The sequence below is a fragment of the Mucor mucedo genome (assembly GCF_025094135.1).
Source record: "Mucor mucedo strain NRRL 3635 chromosome Unknown EV154scaffold_116, whole genome shotgun sequence".
NCBI classification, from domain to species: domain Eukaryota; kingdom Fungi; phylum Mucoromycota; class Mucoromycetes; order Mucorales; family Mucoraceae; genus Mucor; species Mucor mucedo.
This window is the reverse complement of record NW_026252400.1, coordinates 76271-90371: the sequence shown is the minus strand read 5'-3', so window position 1 is coordinate 90371 and position 14101 is coordinate 76271. Positions and strand designations below refer to the sequence as shown.

Genomic DNA, 14101 nt, shown 5'->3' with positions numbered 1-14101 from the left:
ATTCCTTTATCCCGGTCAAGGAGATTTCCCAGCAGAACAAGCCACGCGTTATTTAGCACCCGATTACTGTTTTCCTCTGACCAAGTGATGTCAGTGCGCCATTTGATGAATAAACAAATGAAGATGTGATTCAAAACCTTAATTATGAAATAAAAATTGATAAAAAAAAAACGCGATTTATTTATATATATAGGTAAGAGGGGGGAAAAGGGATGGTGAATGTCTACGATATTTTTTTTAAAGTTCATCATGTTGATGCTCCTCAGTCTTGGGTTCGCTGTCTTTAACGATTTCCTCTTGGGTCTCGTTGGTTTCAACAGGTTCTTCTTCCTTCTTGGGTTGAACAACCTTCTTGGGCTTCTTCTTACTAAGCAATTTCATTAAATGCTCTTCAACTGCCTTAACCTTTTCGGCCACCTTGGAGGTAACAATAACAGGATCCTCGGTTTCAGCAAGCTTCTTTTGGGCTTCCACTTGTTCAGCCATCCATTTCTCAACCTTTTCAGTTGCATCCATCAAGCCCTCAAGCTCTTCTTCAGTGTGGTAGCGAGCCTCTTCTTCTTTGGCGCGGATGCTATTGACAAAATCACGAGCGAGCTTAGCTGTAGTAGAAACATGATCAATGTTGTTTTGACGTTGATTGTATTCCCTAACACGATGTTGGATAGGATTTTCAATGGATTGAAGTTCCTTAAGCTTGCTGGTATAAACGTGTGTATCAGCATGTTCTCCCTCGTCATAGATCCATTCAGAAATCTCGGAAAGAAGCTCTCTAAATTTCTCGACTTCCTGTTCTGCAGCAACAATTTCAACAACATCATTGTACAAAAAGTCTTGAACACGATAAACAAAAGTTTCTAAAGCGTTACGAGACTCTTCACGAAGTTTCTTTTTGTTATCCATGATATCGAGTTCATTAATTCTAAGCTCGTGTTAGTTATGCTTCCTTATATATATATATATATATTTTTGCTTGTTTTACCTTTGCTTAGCGATAGCCTTATCTTTCTCGCTAAGAGGAATAATACCAGTAGGAGTGTATTCAATGACCAAAGGAACCTTTGTAATAGAAACACTTTCTTTGGGCTCCTCGGTTGTAGCAGTCTTGGTTTTAGCATCTTCTGTAGCGGTTTCGTTTTGCTTTGCATCACCCTCCGTTTTCTTTTCTTCGGCATTGCCATCCTTTCCACCAAAGAATGACTTTACCTTTTCCTTGAAAGTCAATTTTCCGAGTTGAAGGGTTGCTTCAGGCACAGAAATCATACCGGAGTTAGACAATTCAAAGGTGACACGGACCTTGGGTGGAATCTCAGAGGCCTTGATATCGTCCTTATGTTTCTTCATGGCTTCTGTCAAACCAGAGATCTTGACTTTAGCAATATCATCCATACCAGCATTAGCATCCTTTCCATAAGCAAGCTCGAATTCAAAGTCACTGACACGGTTAAATGTCATGATCTTGCGAGTGCCAATGGTACCAAACTTTTCAAAGAGGGTGGTGTGAACAGCTGCTTTAGCTTCCTTGCCCTTGTTTTCGGGAGTGTAGGCAACTTGAATAGGGAAAAGGGTAACATCCTTGATACTGATTTGCTTGCTCAATCTGAATTGGTTGCTGAGAGAGGCACCACGGAAAGCGGCACCCAAAACAGCAGCTTCATCTGCATTAACATTCTTTGCGATTTTTTGACTATTATTAACAGGAAAAAATCAGTCTTCACACTTTTTTTCGTTTATAGCTACCACTACACTTACGCTCCAACAAGATCAACCAATTGACCTTGGACAGATGGGACACGAACACCACCACCAACAAGGACAACAGAGTCGATGTCATCCTAGCATATATATATATAAACAACTTATTACAACACACTATATAATAAAATCATACCACAGTCATATTAGCAGCCTTCAATGCATCCTCGATAGGACTTCTAACGCGAGCAATCAAATCTTTACAGATATTTTCCAATTCAGCTCTAGTCACCTTGAGCTTGAAATCAAGGCCTTCATGCAAGTTTTCAATCTAAAGCAAAGAAATTAGGCATTTTTTTGAGGACTTGGAATGAAGTAAAACTTACAGATGCGGTTGTCTCGGTATTGGCACTCAAGATTTGCTTAACTCTGTTTGCTTCCTTTAACAATCTGGTCATGGCACTATCCGAAGATTTAATGTCTCCCTTCACACTAGCTTTATTGATCTTCATGAAACCATCTGCCAACAAAGTTTGAAGACGTACATCCAATTCGTGACCACCCAAAGTACGATCGAAACCCACACCTCTAACTTCTAATTGAGGAGCGGTACGTGTCTTTTTTCCTTCCTTTGTTTCTACATTTGAGAAAGTTACGATAGAGGCAACAGTGGAACCTGCACCCATGTCATAGAAAATATGGTTCTCGGCTGTCTTTCCAATCTCGCGGTTGACTGCAAAATTAAGCGCCACTGGAACAAAACAGAAGATTAGATAAATGGTTTTTTTTTCTTTTTGTTTCTTTCTCTATTTTTTTTTTTTTTTTTTTGTTACCAGCAGTTTCATCGTGCATTAAAGACAAGACATTTAAACCTGCAAGTTCGGCTGCGTCCAAAATAGATTGACGTTCGTATTGATTGGCAAATGGTGTAACCTTGAAAATCACGATTTTTTAATTTAAAAAGCATAAAGACACAAGAATTTCATAAAAAAACACTTACAGTGATGACAACATCCTTAACTTTCTCACCAGCAGTAGCAGAAGCTTGTTGTTTAGCATTCTGGAATTGATAAGCAATTAATTCTTCGATCGATAATTGTTGAGTTTCATTATGAAGAAATGCTGGCATATTTCGAGTAGAATCAAGCACCATATTGTTTACATATCGGTGACGGAATTCTTCTGTGAGAGGGTCATCAAAACGCTTCGCAACAATACTCTTCAAATTGGAATAAGTCAAGTGGGGGAATCGACCAGCCTAACAGTGATGTTAGTAAATATATCAAAGGTTCCCCCTCTCTCTCTCTCCTCTCTCTCTTTCTCTCTATTATTCTATCGAACAAGCAAACTTACTAAACTAATAGCATCACTACCATAAATACGCTCATCATGGCGAATAGTCACCACTGATTGTGTCTTTCTCTTAGAGTCCTTGTTCAATGCAACATCTAAAGGCATGCCGGGTTTGATAAGGCCCACTTTGAACCAGTCCGTGCCATAATCAATGGACATGACAGCTGCATGCACTGGTGCCATCATACATAATAGCGCAACTGTGTAAATAAAGCACAGCCAACGTAAAGTCATTTTCTGTGATAAAGTAAGTTAGAGAACTAAAAAAATGAGGTGTTTGCTTTACAGTAATTTAATTATTTTAGGTCCCTATTTAACGCTGAACTTGTCCAGTTACAATTGGACAGAAACGCGAATCTCGCACATGAATTCAAAGTCACTTTGAAAGTCACGCCTCGGAGTTGCTCCCCCTCACCCCCACCAGCCTTTCTACAGACTCCAAAATCAATGCATGTACGCATGGTGGTGTAAATTACGTGCATCATGGATAGAAAGCAGATTGTTTTATAATAGCAGCAACAAAAAAAAAAATACAAAAATCCGTGATTGTTAAAGTACGGGCCATCAATCCGACACGATGTACACGTATTCTTTAAATACGTGGCACTGTTACAAAGACTGAAATCGGTCTTCCTTTTCTTTTAATCACGGGGTGTAATTATACAAGTTTAGGAAATTAAAATCATGTATGGATCAAAATTAGAGAACTTCACAATGTATTATATCCAACATGACTGTTACTAGGAGTCGTCGGTACAACGGGCGAGAAGAATCAATTATACGACTTGATATATAAATATAATTATACGTTGATGGGTCAGCTCCATACAAAATAACTTTTTTATCCTTTAGCAAAAGGCCCCACTTTTGACTTTTGGAATAGAATTCGGTACTTCAAATTTATGCTTTTCTAATCGCTTGTGCAACAACATAAAATGTCAGTTTGCATGTGTGGTAATAATATGCAAAAATGTTTATGATGATTTTTAAACTTCAATCTATCAAACTTGATGTATACGTCAATGTTTTTTTTTGAAATTCTTGATACATGCTACTACTGAAATACTGATAGAAAATTACCAAGTACACTATCTTTATGAAAGAAATGTTCGTCAATGTCCAAACTAGAATTTTCCAGGCATGTTATCGCAGGCTAAGCATATTTACACTTAAGTGGTAAGCTCCATTTTTTTTTTACGGTCTTGAACCAATCTTTTTTCGGAAGATGAACGAAATTATTTTATTTGTACATACTGTTAAATCTGAAAGATGTTATGTGTTAAAATATAAGACTTTTTTAAATTAAACAGGCAGGTCCGAATAATAAGATTGTTGTATCTGATGTAACTGAAGACAAAAAGACACAATAACGATAACAAAGGATAAAAGATTGATATAGGATCAGTTATCCTGATAGTAAAGGAGAACTTGCTTCTTTATTTGCATGTCATAATTAGTGCACATATATCCAGATTATGCTGAGATTCAGCATTACGATAGAGTTCATGTTCCACTTCAGTCTGATGTTACGTGAGATTTAAACGTATTAATCTTGTAATAATTGCTGGCTGGTTATCCGTCATGCAATGTGATGATTATAGGTGGTAGATAAAGTAGAATATCCAATGTGCGTAACATAAATGTAGATAAAGTTTTTATTGGTTTCAATACAATTGCTAAATAGTAGCTGGAATCCTAATTGTGGATTCTGTGAGGTCGGACTTAATCTGATTATTTAGTGTGAGTGTAAGTTTAGACAAAGTCTTTGCATTCATGGAGTTAAAATGGATGAGGATAATTCTAGTGAGCTCGATATATCCTTCATGATTGGACAAGACCTATAACATTGAAAGTTACCATGTATACTCCATAATCGACTGTCAAAACATTGGTCGAGAATAACCACAACAGTTTGTTTGTAGCATTGTTGTTAGTAATCAAACAGTCCTGCTGCACATTCCGTTGGTATCTATATAATCCATACTTTTTTGTCTTTTTCCCCTTTCATAATCTTTTCGTTAATTATCCTCTTATTTTTTCAATTCTCTCACTACTTACAAGAAGAATAAAATACTTGTAGAATGTAGTCTAAAGGCATTCCGAAGAGGTGTCAATTCATCAGTAGCATCGTTAACATCGGGAATATTGTTAACATCAGTAACAGCGGTAACAGAGGTAACAACGGTAACGTTGGTTAAAAAACTTCGAATCAATGAACCGGATGAAAGGGAGGAAGAGGTAATCCGCCTGTGCTTGCCATAGAACTGAAGTCAATCAGTGATATATTTGAAAAGCATAATTCGTCAGTATTTCATAGTCGCTTTTCTTATTGACAGCCAAAGTGCACGTAGTCGTGAAGTAATTGTTAAAAAAAAAAAGCAGGTACATTTATTCTTAGACACTAATATTCTGAAAAGCACCTTTTATATGATGACATCTCGTTATACTTGTTCCCAGAAAGCATCCCACTTGCTAAAAACTAAAATGATCGAAGGAAAGCCAGTCAATAAATACTCGGTCTATAATTTCAACGGCTACTCGGATGGAATCATCAAGCAGTTACCCGAAAGATTCCAGATAGCATTTCCTGCTGCTTTGACTCACCGATCTGGTCTATCCAAGACTTTTCTTAATTTATTGCGTCCTTTGGTTCAAAATTCCGTTGGGCCGGGTAGAATTTCCAAGATTTTACGAGAGCTTCATATGTTTCAATACGATACAGTGAAGTACATGTATCTGAGCGCTGCCGTTGAAAATAAAAAGAATAAATCAGGTCAGCTTACTCTCTCCAATATGTGGGGTAGAAACAACGTAAAAAAGCCTGAAGCTTTTTTCCTCTTTTAGGGATGGAAGTAGATAATCCGGTGGTATACCTTCTCCTGGCTATATAAGCTATGTATATAATGATGCTATGAAGCAAATACAACCAGTCATTGATGCACAAATAACAGAGCTTGGTGGAAGAATTCTTTCTGGCGATCACAGTTTTAAGTTATCTAAAAAAATTATGAAAATCCCTGGAGGCCAAGCTGCATTTCCAGCCTTATATACTGTGTGTAATGAATATGGCGATATTCGAATGATGATACTGGATCCAACACAATTATTGGAACATTTAAAAGACTCGTTTAAAAAGTTGATCGTGTCCTATGAGATTAATAGTAACCCGTTACCTCTAATTTTTTTTTACGGACAACGTTGATGGCGATCGGCATTTTTTGGAACGTGTAATTCTATCCTTAAAAGATAGAGTTGTTCCAATTGTTGATGGTGGCGAGGATGATACTTTTGTTATCGAATCTGACGAATTATTGCCACTTTTACTGCTACCAGCAAATATTTCGGCACATGTACTTACGACACTCCCTTAAATGAATTCGGTTTGTTAAGATATTATTGAGGATATGCAATTACCAGCCAGTGGAATACTAACCGATAACGATCGCGTCTATGTTGGATTTGACATTGAATGGAGAGTGTTTGATAGCAATCGAAGACGGGTACTGAGAAAAACTGGCCTTATTTAGATAGCTTATCGAGACTGTGTGTATCTGTTTGGATTCTGCTCTTTGAGACCCGGATGTCCATTATTTACTCAAGTAAAGCAAATTCCCGAAAGCGAAAATGTCATAAAACTCGGAAGATCGGTTAAAAGTGACTTGGGCCATTTGGATGGTGATTTCCACATCAATTGTCGAGGTGATCAAGACGTTTTGGATTTGTGCGTAGAAAAAGGAGCTGTATGCCGTAAAAATGTGATCCTGGATTATTTGGTTCAATCAGTCCTTGGATTCAGAATGAACAAATCCCTTGATGTTCGACTCAGTAATTGAGATTCTATTCAATTGAGTCCTGAACAGATCAATTACGCTGCTTTGGATGGTTGGATTTCTTTGGATCTGCGTAATCGATTAAATTTGCTTCCAACCGTTAACAAGTCAATTGATGGAAACTCGTTGTCGGACGTGAATGTCGCAATATATTTCAGCTCTGCATGTAGAGGAAATCCTGTTGAGTTTGGAATAGCGTTATTTGAAAGCTCTGCCATTGATGATCATCAACAATTGACAAGCTCGCATGCTGAAAATTGCACTGAAGACCATTCTGGGGATTTTTAGAAGGCTGTTGTGATTAAAATAACAAACGTTATTAATAGCGCGTTTACTAGTCCATGTAACCATGGCGATAGAAAAAAGCTCAAAAGGTTCGGTGATCCACCTTTTCACCTGAACCTTCCAGCTCAAACCTTGAAGACTGCCGTTCTCCCTGCTGAAAAAGTGTTTCCTCTGGTGGTGGTATCTCCTGAAAGGGCCTTAAATCATCCTGGGGGTAACAATGGCATCAATGAATACCAGCGAATAAATGGAAACAATATTTCCAATTTCGAATTTATTGAAGAGACAGGCAATGATGACATTATTTCGGATGATGATTATGACTCTTCAGACAACGAATCATTCGAAATGGGTCAGACAGTTTATGATTCTGTCTTTGGTAGTCCGATTTTATTGAGGATGTTAGGCTGTAAGAAAATGAAGAACGGGTAGACTTCAGGGATGAAGAAATAACGCATGCAAGTCGAGTTCTGAAAGATATTTTTCATATCATGGATATTATTCCAATTAGCAGAAAGCACGGAGCATCAAAAGAATTTTACAAAAGATTTAGTGAGGCTATCTTTATTTTTGATTCTGGTGATAGGGCAAACGTAGAGACCAAGTTATCTTAAATGGGGAAGAATTAGGACGATACATGGAAGTACAACTCGGACTGGATTTTGGCACGTGTTTATCGTTTTCCTACCCCTAAAATCGCGTATTCTGTGGTCAAAAAACTGTTTTGGGATTTTCACAACGTTAAATATTCAAGAACAGGTCTTCCTTTGTTTGACAGGGTGGCAAGAAGCAAGGCTATCGGTGCCTTACGAGCTATACAACTTGGTTATATATCCGACGTAACCCATACTAGTATATGTCACAACGTCCGGATTAACAAAAAATGGTCTACATGTTTACAGATGTGTCCGTGGAACAAACGTAGTTGAGGAAGGCGTCCATACAAACATCATTAGAAATTCGGATTCATGAACTGTTCTGTGGAATTCATTTACTATGCTCTCTGTGACTATAGATTGCGTCACAACACTGATGTCGGCAGTATCAACAGATACAACAGTGCTCATAAAGGCCACTACAATCCTTGAATGACACAGAAAATCAACTACTTTCTCCTTACTCTCGGTATGGTTACTCGGAGATCATATCATGATCCTAATTGTGACTACATCAACTTTTCCGGAAACCCATCAAACGAAGAATTTGGGGGTGATTCCTTTATCTGATAGACTTTTGGAAGAGTACAGTATGACCACAACCGCTGATTGTATCCATGTCAATATACCAATAAAATTTGGTTACATATCCCAAGTATGTATACCTACCGCTCATGCCTCCAAGTCTCCCTTATCCTCTTATAATTTTATATTAGAATTCCAAGGAACATCCAGCCTAATTATAAAATTGAGATAAAAAATATCACCTATTAAATGAGGTGGTATTATATGAATAACAGATAGTATCCTCACTTTTGTTAAATCTGTTCCAACTAGTTTCGTTTATATCTTATACTGTCAGCTTTATGACCTTCGGGAGACTAGGCACTATTTTGAACGTCGTTTATAAAATTATTGTTATAAAAGAAAGCCGGAGGCGATGCAAAGTCATGTAAAATCGCACTAATTCAATCTCCTCTCTCATAAAACATGGGATTTGTGTGCAACGCAGCGTGCACTTGAAGTTCGTTTGAGTTTTCCTAAAAATGCGTGAAAGCACTTTTTCTTTAAAACTTCAAAATTTAGTGATAAGAAATGTTACGAAGAGACTTTTAATTGATACCTTTGCCAGTTTTGATGAGGTCAATTTTCAATTGTTATAGATCAGAAAGTATGCCTCGTTCAGCTAAACCTTAAGATTTAATCTGACGCTTTTAATTACATTGAGTTATAGCAAGTATAAAAAAAATAACCTCAAGATGTTATTAACCATCTATCGCGTCCTATGCAAAGTGTGGATCGATGCGTCATACATTATACTTTATTAATTATACATGGACTTTCCGTTGATTTCTTACACCAAACTTACAAAAAAAAGTATCCCTAATCATTTACAGCTAGCTTTGTATAAGGAATCAGTCGATTTAAGATCAAAATCTGGTTAAATAGCTGGATTTATCTCGCCACTTTTGAATTGCAGTCAACCTGCGTGTATTGTTACGATGTTGTGCATTTGTACAAATAGCAACGTAAACCTTTTTATTTGTGACGGGGCTGATGGCCGACACCTGTGAATTATTAATAGTAAGTCTGACAAACAGTGTCATCAGGATTTTATGTATAGTCTACAGCGGAGAACAAAACGTACTGTTTATAGGTTTAAGGTATATTTTTTTATTAAATTTCAACAAGTGGGGACACAGCAGGAAGAATCTACAAATTCCCTTTTTTAGTGTTCACGCGTTAGTTAAGGGGGGAGGGGTTGATGCATATAACTCTTTTTTACCATTCATTTTCAATCATTTCTTTTGTCATCTCATACTTGCTTAGAACTTGTGAAAGGTCTTCCAGAGCTGTTTGAACAGCAGAGATGCCATCTGTATCAAATTCGGACCATAATTGCTCAGAAAGATAATCCTTTAACTCCAAACATTCCTTGTATGCATCCTAATTTTGGTGGCGTTGGTACTGGATATGATCAAACAGGGCACATTTTATAACTTACTTTGGCAGTTTCGTTGCTCTTAATTTGTTGTGGATCCATCATGACCATCATATGTAATAGAAAAGAACTTGATCTTTTCGAATTGATCACTGCCTCCTCAACACTAATATTTAAAGGAGTTGTCTAAGACATAAAGGTGAGTTTGATGTCAATGTTTAAGCCTTGTTTTCTTGATATACCTTTGAGACTGAGTATCCTGCGACTTGAGATGAGGCCATTATTGAGAGAAGAAAGAAGAAAAGAGAGAGAGAGAGAGAAAGGAAATGTAGGGGATGATGTTAATATATGCGTGACTTTTTCGCAACGTTGTACTTTCACATGCCAATCCAGTACATGTTTCTCACACATGCAAAACAGGTGTCATTCTATCATGCCCCTCATTTTTACGTATCCGAAACATGTATTATCAGGTATAGATATATAGAAGACGGATTGTTTTTCAATTCGTCATTTACAGCGCGCATAATTTATAACTGCTGATGTTGTAAAATTATTTTTTAAAATAAAATAACGTGCATATTTTTACCCCGTCTATCTGATACCATATAAAAAGAAAATATTTTTTCGTCGTTCAAAAAATCCGCCTTTTTATTTTATTTTTCTGCGCACATACATATACGAAATGTCATATAATAAACGGCACCAAAAGGATGATTTACCGCAAGTCTTTCAAAGACTAGGAAACTCTTCTAAGCCTGCTTACCGTAAAGGAACAGGCAACCATAACAATGACAGCCATGGTTTAAGAATTGCTCGTTACAGTGATCCTGACCATCAACATCGAGGCTATCCAGATTATTCCAAAATCAGTCAATTGCAAGATGAGGCCGTATACTATTCTCCTAATACGAATGTCAATAACATCAACAACCCTTACTATGGAGGAAATAATAATAACAATTATCCCAGACCAAACAGCTTTAGGTTTGTCAGAAACAATGATACACCTATTGTTGAGAGACCTATCATTTCCTTTCTGCGTGATCCGCCTATAGCTCCTACTTATTTCAGTCCACAACAACAACAATGGTCCAATAATAACAAAATTGTTCATCAAGACGAAACTGCGGATGAGGAAGAGCAAGTGCAACACCAACACCAACATCAGCGTAAATTTAGTATCGCCAAAAAAATCCAAATTACCACTTCTTTACCGACAAACGCCCATAACGAAGATTCGTCTGATACTCAGCCCAATCATAATAAAAGAAAGGTGACAGTCGCTCCACGAGAAAGTTCACCCTCTACCACTACCACCAATAAAAGGTTCAAGGCCATTTCTCCACCTCCTCTTCCTCCTTCACCACGTACCACAAGTAAACGAAGAAGGTCGCCTTCTCCCACTCGTCGACCTCATCGGGCTTCGTCGGATTTTGATAGTGACGAGGAAGCTCCATTTTTCAGTCTTAAAGCAGATGCCTATAAACCTAATTATGTCAATGAAGACGAAGGAAACATCAATCATCGATTATCTGGCGTGAAAAAGTACAAGGATCTGAGGTCATGTCCTCCCTTGGGTTCTTTGGATCCGTCTGCTGCCCCTAGGCTTGGGGCTAATGCATACGCATCTACTCACCACAATAAAGTATGGGTCAATAATTCTGAATCTTTACCTCCCTCGAAAAAATTCTCGTCATCGACTCATCCTGTGCCGAAAAAACCTGTTTCGTCCTCTGTTGTGACTAAAAAGCTTAATTCTCCTGTTATCGGGCCGAAAAAGGGTACTTCTAATGTCGCTCCAGACTCTGAAGGCAAAGCCGCCCCTTCTTCTGTTAAAAGCTCTGCCCATTTTACTAGAACTTCCGATCCTTCTGCCAGAGCTACTAGTACTTCTACCAAGGTCAAGGCTAATAGCCCTTCCACTAAAGCTACCAGTCCTTCTGTTAAAGCTAACAGCTCTTCTGTCAAAGCTAATAGTTCTTCTGTCAAAGCTAACAGTTCTTCTGTTAAAGCTACCAGTCCTTCTGTCAAAGATGCCAGTTCTTCTTTTAAAGCTACCAGTTCGTCTGTTAAAGATGCCAGTTCTTCTTTTAAAGCTACCAGTTCGTCTGTTAAAGATGCCAGTTCTTCTTTTAAAGCTACCAGTTCGTCTGTTAAAGATGCCAGTTCTGTAAAAGCTACCAGCTCCTCTGCTAAAGATGTTACTCCTCCCGTCAAAGCAATTAAAGAACATACTTCTCATACTGCCAATGCGTCCGTTTCTACGTCAAAGGACATCGCCCAAACCGCCCAAACCGCCCAAAAAACTTCTACGATGCCTAGACATGACGCCACAAAAGTTTCTACTGCTAAAGATGATATTCCTGTGGTAACTCCCAAGAAGGTCTCGATGTCTTTCAAGAAATCCTTGATTCATACTAACCCTGCTACCTACAAAGAATCTGTGTTTAATCGAGAATCTGTTCAATCCATTCCAACTGCTCCTGCAAATTTCCATGCTTCTGAGCATATGTACTCTAAAGAGAAACATGAGCCCCAAGTCAAATCTGAGCCTAACGTAGATCCCAAAGATCATACTGAGCTTGATAACATGGTCGATTTAGATACAACATCTGCACATCCTGTGATTGTTCATCATAAATCTGTACATACGAGTCACAATACAGCGACTGCATCTAATACCGTGCATGCGATACCAGCATCACCCGATACCAGCAAACCATCTGACACTACTCAACTTGTCATGAATCAAGAAAATTCTGCTATAAAGAATATTACCAGTTCTATGCATACCTCTGTTCCTGTAACAGTCAAGCATGGTATCGAGAACAGCGGTAACCATATTCTACGAGCAAATTCTTCTGCTATTCAAGATGACAAGTCAAAAGATACTGCTGTTAGGAAAACAAGACGTGTATTTACAGATGGTCCAACTCAAGATAACGATGATCAAGAAAAGAAGAAACAAAAAGAATTGCAAAAAGACGCAGCATTAGAGAAGGAGAGAAAGTATGAGGAAACAAAGTCAAGAGAAGCGATTTTGGAAAATGAGAGAATAGCCAAAGAGAAATTTCTAGAGGACCAGAGAAAGGCTAAAGAGCAACAATTGGAGAAGGAGAGGAAGGCCAAAGAGCAACAATTGGACAAGGAGAGGAAGGCCAAAGAGGCATTAGAGGAGAGGGACCGAAAAGCCAAAGAAAAATTACGTCAACTGGCGATTGATGAACGTGATGATGTTGTTATGGATATTGCTCCCTTACCCAGACAAAATATTATTAGTAGTCCAATCATGGCCTTTCATAATATTTGTAAAAAGCCATCCAATGCCCCCATAATTCTGAAGGAAGAGCCCATGGATGAATGCACTGAAGCAGTCTCTCGTGTAGATCCACCTAATGATAGTACAGAAATTCTTGAAAACAAGGCCTGCGAATCTGCAGTCAATCACACAACAGAATCTTCTACCAATAGTACAATCGAATCTATAGTCAATAATACCGTCAACAGCGCGACTGAATATACCATTGATAATACGATTGTAACTGCCCTGGATAACATTATCAACTCTGCCATGAATGATGCTACACAGTCTGTCGCTGATAGTGCTATTGAGTCTATTACCAATGACACAAACAAGCCTACTGCCGATTCCTCCGTGACCAGCACCATTGAATCTGCTGTCAATGACATAATTGAGTCCGCTGTTAATAACAGTTTCGAGTTTACCTCTGATTCCTTATATAAATCTTCTGTTTTGCCTGACGAAGACACACAAATGGAAGACGTTGTGAATAAATCAGCTAAAAACTTACCATCCATCGTGACAGAAGAGGCCGTGCTCAACACTTTTTTTAACGCGCCACAACAGTTGGCATCACCACCTGCTTCTTCTCATACAGAAGGGTCATCGCCAACTTTACCGACTATACCTAAAAATTCAGAATTGTCAGAATTAAATACCACGAAGAAGAGAGGAAGAGTACCACGGCCTTGGAAAACAATTATGACAGAATCTGGAGATATTTATTATCTCAATTCAGTTACAGGTGAAAAAAGTTTAGAAAGACCTGTCGCATAGAAGTCGCAAGAATTGTAATTTACCTTTTTCAATGAAAAAAAAACTGTATAATAAATATTTGTTCGATCCAGAGGGGGGATGATACCTTTACATTAGTAGTGTAAAAATCAATTTTGCAACCAAATTAATCGACCCTTCGTAAGATAATTCAAAATTTGTAAAGCTAAATCATACACTTTTACACATATTACACTCGTAAGACAATCACTTTCGATTGTGTCATAAAAGTAGATAGTTTTTGGAAAATAATAATCATAAT

At 37.9% G+C, this 14101-nt stretch overlaps 5 protein-coding genes across 5 annotated transcripts; 3 read left to right on the top strand and 2 right to left on the bottom strand.

The window, feature by feature from the left end:
• Positions 1-237: 237 nt before the first annotated feature.
• On the bottom strand, positions 238-3207 carry EV154DRAFT_428120 (heat shock protein 70 family; the record flags this gene model as incomplete). Its single annotated transcript, XM_051596397.1, has 8 exons — positions 238-922; positions 983-1687; positions 1753-1835; positions 1892-2026; positions 2082-2446; positions 2529-2628; positions 2696-2953; positions 3049-3207. The coding sequence occupies 8 exons, from the start codon at positions 3205-3207 to the stop codon at positions 238-240; spliced, it is 2490 nt and encodes an 829-aa protein (XP_051453444.1).
• A 2325-nt stretch (positions 3208-5532) lies between these two features.
• EV154DRAFT_568030 (uncharacterized protein) lies at positions 5533-7166 on the top strand (the record flags this gene model as incomplete). The annotated part of the gene is made up of 6 exons (XM_051606053.1): positions 5533-5859; positions 5966-6209; positions 6295-6398; positions 6450-6548; positions 6654-6795; positions 6883-7166. The coding sequence occupies 6 exons, from the start codon at positions 5533-5535 to the stop codon at positions 7164-7166; spliced, it is 1200 nt and encodes a 399-aa protein (XP_051453443.1).
• A 1146-nt stretch (positions 7167-8312) lies between these two features.
• Positions 8313-8775, top strand: EV154DRAFT_485510 (uncharacterized protein; the record flags this gene model as incomplete). Its single annotated transcript, XM_051598759.1, has 2 exons — positions 8313-8474; positions 8620-8775. The coding sequence occupies 2 exons, from the start codon at positions 8313-8315 to the stop codon at positions 8773-8775; spliced, it is 318 nt and encodes a 105-aa protein (XP_051453442.1).
• Positions 8776-9116: 341 nt separating this feature from the next.
• On the bottom strand, positions 9117-10077 carry EV154DRAFT_522570 (uncharacterized protein). The gene is made up of 4 exons (XM_051603010.1): positions 10004-10077; positions 9825-9947; positions 9606-9766; positions 9117-9543 (listed from the first exon to the last, which is right to left on the bottom strand). The coding sequence occupies exons 1-4, from the start codon at positions 10040-10042 to the stop codon at positions 9504-9506; spliced, it is 363 nt and encodes a 120-aa protein (XP_051453441.1). The 5' UTR covers positions 10043-10077; the 3' UTR covers positions 9117-9503.
• Positions 10078-10367: 290 nt separating this feature from the next.
• EV154DRAFT_522568 (uncharacterized protein) lies at positions 10368-14006 on the top strand. The gene has a single exon (XM_051603009.1). It carries the CDS (start codon positions 10447-10449, stop codon positions 13840-13842), a length of 3396 nt encoding a protein of 1131 aa, XP_051453440.1. The 5' UTR covers positions 10368-10446; the 3' UTR covers positions 13843-14006.
• Positions 14007-14101: the final 95 nt, after the last annotated feature.

Coding starts and splice junctions, on each gene's coding strand:
- EV154DRAFT_522570 (XM_051603010.1), bottom strand. CDS start 10,042: ATGGCCTCATCTCAAGTCGCAGGATACTCAGTCTCAAAG. Junction 9,948..10,003: donor CAGGATACTCAGTCTCAAAG/GTATATCAAGAA, acceptor TTTATGTCTTAG/ACAACTCCTTTAAATATTAG. Junction 9,544..9,605: donor GAAATGATTGAAAATGAATG/GTAAAAAAGAGT, acceptor ACACTAAAAAAG/GGAATTTGTAGATTCTTCCT.
- EV154DRAFT_522568 (XM_051603009.1), top strand. CDS start 10,447: ATGTCATATAATAAACGGCACCAAAAGGATGATTTACCGCAAGTCTTT.